At 44.9% G+C, this 10,305-nt stretch overlaps 1 protein-coding gene across 3 annotated transcripts in view; it reads right to left on the bottom strand.

The window, feature by feature from the left end:
- Positions 1–10,305, bottom strand: part of KSR2 (kinase suppressor of ras 2) — a 516,345-nt gene that overhangs the window by 100,605 nt on the left and 405,435 nt on the right. For all 3 annotated transcript variants that reach the window (XM_017887889.1, XM_017887888.1, XM_017887887.1), the window contains one exon: positions 1,307–1,374. In XM_017887889.1, the coding sequence (XP_017743378.1) occupies positions 1,307–1,374 (68 nt within the window). The remainder of the gene's footprint in view (positions 1–1,306; positions 1,375–10,305) is intronic.

Below are 10,305 nucleotides of genomic sequence, written 5' to 3'. Positions count from 1 at the left end.
TTTTTTGAGATGGAGTATCACTCTGTCGCCCAGGCTGGAGTGCAGTGGCATGATCTCAGCTCACTGCAAGCTCCACCTCCCGGGTTCATGCCATTTTCCTGCCTCAGCCTCCCGAGTAGCCGGGACTACAGGTGTCTGTCACTACACCCGGCTAATTTTTTTTTTTTTTTTTTTTTTTTTTTTTTTTTTAGCAGAGACGGGGTTTCACCATGTTGGCCAGGTTGGTTTTGATCTCCTGACCTCATGATCCGCCTGCTTCGGCCTCCCAAAGTGCTGGGATTACAGGCGTGAGCCACTGTGCCCGGCCTCATAAGTCATGCATTTCTAACAAGCTCCCAGGCGATCCTGATGCTGCTGGTCCATGGACAATGCTTTGAATAGCAAGGATCTGGCCTACGGTGTGCAGCAGAACTTTCTGCAATCAATAAAATGCTCTATATTTGTACCAATATAAGCCCTTGAAATGTGGCTGGTGTGATTGAGTAATTAATTAAATTTGTGTTTTTGATTTTAATTAATCTAAATTTAAATACTTAAATGTAGCTAGTAGCTACTGTATTGGGCAGCACAGGTCCAGAAAGTCCCTCAGGGATAAATTTCAATATGGATAATGGAGTTTGGGGGTGATCACCTCATTGGGCAAGGATCAGGGGAATTATTTTGAAAGCTGGACTACAAGAGTTCCCAAGACAGTGTCCCTTATAAGTAAGTCCTTGGCAGTCAGGGAAAAGCCTTTCCTTCCAGCCAGATTCGTCTTGCTTTTGCAGTGGAATCCTGGTAGTGGCTCTCGCAGGGCTGCTACTTCCCTGCCTGGACAGGTTGGCTCAGACACTCCTAAGGCCCCAGGAGACAGGACACAGATGGCCCAATCCAACAGGCCCAAGACATACCCCTCCTCATACCTACTTTTGCAAGGCCAATTGATTAAATCTAGAGAACACACAATCGAAAAACACCCAGCCAGTGCTCTTTTTGGTGGGAAGAAAAGCAATGGGATTGGTAAACAGAAGAGGCTAGAAGTTAGGACAGGAGGCAGGATGAGAGAGCAGGGGTTAAGTGGGGAGACAAAAGGGGCTAAAGTGTCAGAGGAACCAGTAGAGGGGCAAGAAATAGGGAGAACAGGCATAGGGGAGGATAAAAGAGACAGATGTCAGGAAGAATGGTGTTAGAGAGGAAGAAACTATGTGGGGAACTATGTGGGGATCAGGAGGTATTCAGAACCAACCTGAGTGGGACAGCTATGTGCGGGACCTGCAGGAGCCCCACCTCACCCCTACCCCTAGGGCAGTAAGTGTTAAATACTTACCTCCTCGGTGGATGATCAGAAGATGACAGGGTGGGGCTTCTTTGGTGCATTTGTTGTGGCACTTTAACCTGAGAAAGATAAAGAGAGAGAAAGATGGATAGATGAATGGCTGAGTGAGTGGACAGGTGGTGGGTGGGTGGGTGGGTGGATGGATGGATGGATGGATGGATGGATGGATGGGTGGATGGGTGGATGAGTGGATGAATGGATGGGTAGATGGATGGGGGATAGATGGGTGAGTAGATGAATGGGTGAATGGATTCACGGATGGATGGATGGGTAGTTGGATGCATAAATTGGTAGATGGATGGATGCATGGCTGGGTGGATGAATGGGTGGATAGATTGATAGGTGGCTGAACAGATGGATCGATGGTAGATGGATGAGTGGATGAATAGATGGATAAATGGGTAGGTGGGTGGACAGGTGGGTGGATGAGTGGGTGGATAGATGGGTAGGTAGATGAATAGATGAATGGATGGGAGATGAATGAACAGATAGATTGATGGGTGATGTGTGGATAGATGGATAGATGGGGAAGTGAATGGATAAATAAATGGATAGATGGGTGGGTGGGTGGATGGATGGATGCATGGTGGATGGGTAGGTAGATGGATAGGTGGATAGATGGGATGCCCCCAGTGGTCTGGAAAGCTCTGGGCGCTGTGGATACTAAGATGTGAGATGAGATGGGGCAGCTACTGCAAAGGCATATCCTCAGCAAACCAGGAAATTAACTCTGGAGACAGGCTTCTAGTATCCTACCCTCTCAGGTCAGTCTTGGGTGGTCCAATAGTGGATGGCAGCTGTTTTATTAGCATTGCCCACATGGACTTCATGTTTTAAAAAAATATCAAATATCATGCTTTTCCCATCAGCCTGTATCCATGATCATCATCACAATTCTTCTCATCATCTTCCATTTACTTGAAGACTCATTTTATACTATGTCATTTAATCTTTGTAACAATCTCACAAAATGGGCGTCATTATCATTCCCATTTCACAGATGGAAAAACTGAGATTAACTGACTTGCCCTGACAGAAAACCCGGGTCAGTGGTCCCAAAGCTGGCCGCTCATTTTTCTTAAAGCCTCAAGCTGTAGGACACATTCAACCAGGGCTTCTAATTATAATGAAATCGGTGCCAGGCATTAAGTTTTAGAGGCATAAAATGGAAGAGTTTAGAATGAATACGTCTTCCTTTGAGAGGAGCCGAAGAGGACACCTTGCTCTTTTCCCTTGAGTTGCCTGACTTCACAAGGATAATAAAAATCACAAATTACTGCAGCCTGGCTTTGTCCTTCTCTTTTAGAGTTTTATGTCAATAGGAAAGATACACCCTGTGGAAGATGCCATAAGTGTCCCATTCATATCCCCTTGGATTCTCTTACCATTTTGCACATACCAGCCTAACTTCCAGCAGCCAACATCTTTGCCAGATGGTGGCCCTCAGGCTGCTTGGAGATTTAGTATGAAAACAGACACAAATACTAAACTCAGAAGTAGGAACTTTACAGTTGCCCCCTACTCTCTTCCTGATTTGACAGTTCTCTTTAAAATAATGGTTTGAATATGCAGGCACAGACTCAACATTGATTCCTCCAGTTAGTCTAGTTCAGTGGTTCTGAAAGTAGCGTCCTCAGACAGCAGCATAAGCACCACCTGGGAACTTTTCTGGGGCCCCACGGCAGACCTGCTGAATCAGCACTCGGAGGCTAGGCTGTGGCAGGCAGCACTCTGGGTCTGAACGAGCCCTCTAGGTGAATTGGATGCATGCTCAGGTGAGAACCACCAGCCTAGCTGATTGTTTTGGAATATTTGTGCACATTTCCCCAGTTTTTCTCTTGTTTGGTCTTTCATGGTCCTGATGGGGCTCTGAATTCCTCTCTGAAAAAGTTAGACCTGGGACCACCAAGAGTGCAGCAGGGGAGCAAAGAGGGTCATGGGCAATATGAGACAATGCTGAATCACAGGGTGAGACATAAGCCCCTCTCCAATTCTCTTTCAATCTGATGGCACCAGAGAGAAGGTGTCTCCAACATGTGTTATGTCCAGTCCCAGATTTCGACAGGTAGCAGTATCCACAGGCAGTTTTATCAATGGATTTTTCCATTTGAAAATTTATTTTTTCCAGGTTGTCTTATGAGATGGTTTGAATATTTGTCCCTTCCAAGTCTCATGTTGAAACGTGACCTCCAAGTTGGAAGTGGACCTAGTGGAAGGTGTTTGGGTCATGAGGGTGGATCCTTCACAAATGGCTTGGTGCCTTCCCTATGGTAATGAGTGAGTTCTCACTCTATTAAAGACCCTGAGATCTGATTGTTTAAAGGAGTCTGGCACCTCCTTCTATCTCTCTTGCTACCTCTCTCGCCATGTGACACCCCTGCTCCCCCTTCTCCTTCTGCTACGAGACCTTATCAGAAGCCAAGAAGATGCTGGTGCCATATTTGTACAGCCTGCAGAACCACGAGCCAAATAAACTTTTCTTTATAAATTACCCAGCCTCAGGTATTCCTTTATAGCAATGTAAAACAGACTAACACACCTTATATTAATGGCAAGTGATGTTGATTTTTCATTTATGATAATGAGATACATTTTCATCTTTCAATAAATTTAAGTTTAAAAAGGCCATAAATAGAAAAAAAGTAAAAATAGTAGAGCGGATATGTAATTATGATAAAATCGTGACAGAGTGTTAGACAAATGTCTGAGTTAGACTGGGAAAAGCTGACTTAGACATTTTGGAATCTACAAAAAGAGGACACAGCTCTTGGCACCAGGAAGTCTAAGATGGTTGAAAAACATTTGGAATTGCTGTTGGTCATGAAGGACATAAAAAAGGTAAGGCGCTGAAAATAACAAGAACTAACATGTATGATGTGTCAGGTAATATCCTAAGTGCTTTACATCATCCATTTAATCCTCGTAACAGCCCTAGGGGGTAGCAATTATTGTTAGTCCCATTTTACAGAGTGAGAAACTCAGGCTCATCAAATTTGGATAACTTACCTAAGGTCAAATAGCCAGTAAGAGACAGAGGTCCCTTACTGGGGGCTAGATGCTAGATGCCTTCATTATAACCACGATGCTAGACGCCTTCACTACTTGCACACTTTTTGCTTTATCATTTTGGGTGTAGGTGTGGGTAAAGCAGAAAGTTCCCGGGAGCTATGACTGCCTGAGTCAAAACGCCCTTCTTTCAGACAAGCCTAAGATAACACCTAATTCTTCCCAATACAGACGCTTGACTTCACAAGGATAATCGAAATCCCAAGTTACTGTGACCCGGCTTTCTTTGTCTTTCCCTTTTCTAAGATCCTCAGACTCTCAGACTTATGGGAAATATCCCAGCCCCCATGGGAAAGCTCATAATGTCTCAAAACGCTTATGCAGAGCTCTGCTAAATGTGAAACTGGGCTTTTATTCAACAGTGAGCTTGGCCTGGAGTGCCCCAGGTACTGGAGATACACAATGAACAAGACTAATGCAGCCTCTCTGTTTATGGGGAAGGATGATAAATGTATAAGCAGATAAATCAAATAACTGCAGATGTCATAAGATCATAAAAATATATTTCAGGGAAGTGGGATGGGGGGAATGATGGGGTATGAGGGAGGTCCTCGGGTAGGTGTCAAGGGTAGGTGAAGCCGAGTTCCGGCACAAAGGTTTGGAGGGCAGGACATGTGTGCTGAGTTCAAGGGTCAAAAGTTAAAGGTCGATGAGGCTTTTAAAGTGATGAGAACTTTTAAAGTGAAGAGAACAACACGAACGGTGGGGACATGAGGAAGGGGAGGTGGCGGAGACCCCGAAAGCTAAGACAAAGGGTCTGCATTTGAATCTGCAGGTGCTGTGAAGCCGCTGAAGGTTTCTGAGGACCATGACATGGTCAGACAGATGTTTGGGAAGCCCTGAGCTTTGGGGAATCTGATGTTAAAGGGGAGTCGGACCAAGAAGTTTCTGCACTTGGAGTAGCTGGACTCCACTCCAGAAATTTCAAGAAAGAATTGTTTTCCTTTCCAACACCCCACCTATGAGTCATCTCTAATAAACCCCGCTGGGAGAGTGCCTTGCGGATACAAAGAAGCCCTGTGGCTATCTCGTGGGTAGCACTTTGAATCAGGGGCATGCAATTTAATTTCACCTGTAGACCACTGCTAACCCAAGACAGGGCAGGTGAGGCTGCCCACGACCTTGGCCTGTTTCCTGCTCTCCTCCTTGGCATTGTTCCTCTCCAGAGTCCCTTGTTGCTTATCTCTTGCAGTAATGGAAAAGCCCTCCTTGACCTCTGTCCCAGGAGTGGGAGACCGAACACTCTTCCTTCCAGTCAGGGGCTTCAGAGGGCAGCATTAGCAGTGGAAACACAGCCTTGCTCATGCAGAAAACCCCAAGAGAAATATCTCCAATGCCCAGGCACTTAAACCTTGCATGGAGGTTCAGATGTCAAGAATGACAGCCTGCACATCCAGGATCTGCTAATAGAGTCGGCAGGATTAGACAAGCCCTGAAATTACAGAGACTCTGGAGAACGAGGGAAGAGGGACCACAGCAAGACTTTGCAAGCACACTATGTCCCACTTAACAGAAACTGTTTTTCCAGCTGGAAGTGTGCAGCATTTTCCCAAAATATGACTTTTCCTTTTCCCTACCCATGGAAGAAAGAGCTACTAGCATATAATTTACCAGGAGACCACCTGTTTCAAAATTAGAGTCCCAGGCCTCACTCTCCAAGGTCCTGATTGGGTAAGTGTCTGTTGGGAAGGCAAATTTTAAGCAAGCACACGTGAAACTTGAGAACTACCATATCAGAGGAATACATTCTACTTCCCAGATGAGAGATGTACGGGAGCCTGAATCTTTCAGAATACAATGTTCTCCTCCGAGAGGAAAATAGGGGGAAAGTATATAGAACAAATCTAGGTTCAAATCCTGATACCACCACTCCCTGGCTGTGATAACTTGGGCAAGCTGCCGATACACTCAGAGCCTCAGTTTCCCCATCTGTAAAGTGGGGACAATTGTAGCATCTTGCCTCTCTGGGTGGCAGAGAGGACTAATGATATAATGCAAGTAAAGTGCCCAGAAAAATACTTGGCACACAGTAGAATCTCAAGAAGTGGCAGGTGCTATCTTTTTTATTATGGTAGTTACCATAATTATGGCTAGTTTGTGTAGCAGCTTTCTACAGCAAGCCCCTAAGATCCTCTGCTGGAGGACTTTCTCTGGCTGGAAACATGGGCTGGCTAGAACACTTGGAGACCTTAACCAACTGCAGGTGGGCACTGGTTGATGGATATTCCAGCCCCCTCTCTCATGGTTTGCATGATCCAGAGACATGCTCATTTTAGGACTGTACCCCAATCCCCCCAAGCACCTGCTCTTTGATGCACCCATTACCAGCTGCCTTAACTCTCTGTCTCACTTCCCCACTCCTCTATTGGTATGGCCTGGGATCATCTCTCAAATAAACCACTTGCCCTCACATCCTTGTCTCTGGGTTTGTGGAAACAGGGAAGCCCAGTTAAAACATCAGGATTATTAACAGAAATTCAGAGCATAAACGTGGCCTTCCACACAGCTCTCACACCAAAACCAAGCCTTCTGCCCCTTGACTCCTCGTGCATCTCTAGCTGCCAGTCCTTAACGAATTTGGTTCTCCAGGTGCTCCATTCCCCAAGGAGGAAGGGAAGAGTTGGGTGGACATAGCAGACTGCCTCCAACAACACGAAAGAAGGCAAACCTCCACACCAGATGTGGGCCAGGAGGAGCTCCATGTTTCAAGATGGTGAGTCTGAAGGATTCCCAGGCACCAGGGAAGGTCTTATATGGTTCCAGCTGTGGTCAAAAGTTTGCACTTTGGAATCAAGCTGACCTAAGCCTAAATCACAGGTCTGCCCTTCCTAGCAGGGCAAGAGAGCATTTAATGAGAGAATGAGTAGTGCCACATAGGCACTAAATAGGTCAACGCTTTAGCAGGCAGGGATACGACCCACTCTGAACGCACGCAGGAAACGCCCTGCCACCCTCATAGAGCCTGCACACTTGGAAAGGATTTATTTAAAACTTTCATTGCAAACAGTTAACTTTTTTTTCTTTTAACTTCCAAGGTTTAATAGGACAAGCTTCAGTTATCGGGAAAAGTTGCTTACGAGGAACATCTCATTCCCCCAAGGGAACTGCTGGCTAAATGAGACATCGTCTCTGTCTGAAAATTAAATATGTGAATTCATCTTGAGGGCAGAATCTAGGTCTCCCTCATGTTCTACCTCCCTTTCCTTTCCTCCTTCATTGAAAGGTGCCTGGTGCTTATTATCTGGTGGGTAAGTATGAGAGAGAGAAAGAGGAGGAAAGAAAAAGAATGGGTGGAAGGGGAAATCTGTGAGATTTAGAAACATTCTAATCCCTATCAAAACGTTATTGAAAGGTCATTTCTATTTCTTATCAATCGTATCCCTCTTTGTTTGTGAAATGCAATCATGCCCCCTTCTTTCTTCCCTCCCTTCTTCCCAGTGTGGGGCTCGGGGCAAGGATTTGACCAGAAGCAAACTGGATCTCCATGGGAACTGTGGGGGACACATGGTCTCTTTCACAAGCAGCTCTGCTGTTTTCTTTGAAGATTTGTCATGGCCCCCTGTGAAGCAGTCACAAGCCTAGAGCCTGGCGCGGAGCTGGGATTGGAATGCTGGCGTTCCCAGGAGGGACAGGCAAGACCCCTCCTGGGGAAGACTGTCACGTCAATTTCTCACCATTCATTGGGCGGTTCTAACCAATGGATGAAAATTTGCTCCGATCAGCTTCAATCTCTCATTTCTCCTACTTTTTCTTGTACCATACCAGCTAACTTCACAATAATCTCTCTGAGTAGGGCCTGGTCTTTCCTTCCAGAGTGCAAATGGAACATTTTAAAAACCTGGCTCCTAATATCCAATTGAGGAAACATTCAATAAGCACAAACTTTGAGCCAGGCGCTAAATTCCACAACCCATGTCCCTTGAACAGCAATCTCATAAGAGGTGGATATTGTTACACCCATGTAACATGTGAAAAGTACTGAACACCTAGCTTTGTTGGCTTACTTTTGTTAATAAAATAGTGGATATCAATTTATGTTTGGCTATGGAATCTCAATATTGACCATGAGAATAGGAATAATAATTATCTCCCTCTACCGTGTGAGATAAACTGTGTGAAATGTTTTACATATATTTTAACCCTTATTAGCTTCTGTTTGTCTGTTTGTTTACTCTCACTGCAGATCTAACACATTCATTTTGCTCACTCATTCTTCAGAAAACAGAAGTGATAAATCCTCATAGATGTGCTCCCATTGTGTAATCATGTGATGTATAATTCTGTCTTCTATGTGCATGTTTTTAAAACCTCAATTTAAGTTTTAGACTGCAATCAAGTTTAAGACTTGAAGTCTAAGACTCTTTTTAACTGTTATCTTTTCCCCCAGTATTTTCTTTTGCTTTTAACTGTGCTTTTTTTTTTTGTTTGTTTTTTGTTTTGTTTTGTTTTGAGACAGAGTCTTGCTCTGTTACCCAGGCTGGAGTGCAATGGCACAATCTGGCTAATTTTGGTATTTTTTGTAGAGACAGGGTTTCACCACATTTGCCAGGCTGGTCTCAAACTGCTGACCTCATGCGATCTGCCTGCCTTGGCCTCTCAAAGTGCTGGGATTATAGGCATGAGCCACCATGCCTGGCCTGTCCCCCTCTTTCTGTCCATGTGTTCTCATCATTTAGCTCCCACTTATAAGTGAGAACATGTGGTATTTTGTTTTCTGTTCCCGTGTTAGTTTGCTAAGGATGATGTTCCATCCATGTTCTTGCAAAGGACATGATCTTGTTCTTTTTTATAACTGCATAGTATTCCATGTACATCCATTTTTAAGTCAAGAAGACTGGGGTCTAGTAACAAGCTCAGTCACACGGATAGTAATGGGCAGAATTGGGACAATTCACCCATGCATGCCCACAAGAAAACACTGTGTTCCTCCTCTGTGCCAAGGGTTGTGCTCGGCACTGGGGGTATAATAATTAAATAAGACAAGAATTCTTTCTTTAAAGATCTTACAGTCTAGCAAGAAATGTACTGTCCAAGAATATAAACCTGTCTCTTGTGGCTTCAAGCATGAACATCTTTCTACTCATCCTACTGCCACCAAATTGCCTCTTAGAAATGAGCCCATCTGGATTTGAACCAGATTTTGGGGGCCTCATATTGGCAAGAACCGCTCTCTCTCCAGAGGTCCCTGCTGAGATCTACTCAAGCAACAAATATTTACTGAGCATTTACCATGTGCCAAGCACTGTGCTGGCCCTAGAGGTTTAAACAGTGAACAGTCCAGAAACGAGATGGCCCTGCCTTCAAAGAGTTTAAAGTCTGGTCAGGAAGACAGGCAGGTAAATAGACAAATACAACATAGTAGTATGTAATATGGTGTGACAGAAAAGGGCAGACGGTGGCACTTCAGATTTGAGAGGAGTCAAGGAGGGCTTCCTGGAGGAAAGTGGTGGCTGAGCTGAGCTTAAAAGATAAATGAGAGCCAGGAGAGGTGTGCAAGAAAGATGCAGGCAGTAGCAATGGGGTGCAAAGACATATCAGTGAGTGGGCACACGGCCTGCTGCAGGGATTGATGGCTCAGGGAAGCTGGAGCTCTGGGCACAAAGAGAGGAGAGATACGAGGGGATAGAGGAGTAAGCAAACATGGCGCAGGGTCTCATCATGCAGCTGGATTTCGCCGAGAGCCAGGGGGAACTAATGAAGGATTCTACACAGGGAGGGGAATGCTGGCTAAACATTTTAAAAAGGTCCCCTCTGGCAGCAGAAACTTGCAATTAAAGGGCAGCAAAGTTCCCCTCTCATTATCTTCCCTACTCTCTGTACCTGCTTTCCTTTTCCAGGTCACTGCATTAAGTGTTCCTGAAGGCTTCTTGCAAAAAAAAAAAAAAAAAAAAAAAAAAAAAAAATTATACTAGAGGATAAATGAC

This window comes from Rhinopithecus bieti, unplaced genomic scaffold, assembly GCF_001698545.2.
Source record: "Rhinopithecus bieti isolate Rb0 unplaced genomic scaffold, ASM169854v2 scaffold_17010, whole genome shotgun sequence".
NCBI lineage: Eukaryota > Metazoa > Chordata > Mammalia > Primates > Cercopithecidae > Rhinopithecus > Rhinopithecus bieti.
This window is presented reverse-complemented; position numbering and strand designations above follow the sequence as displayed.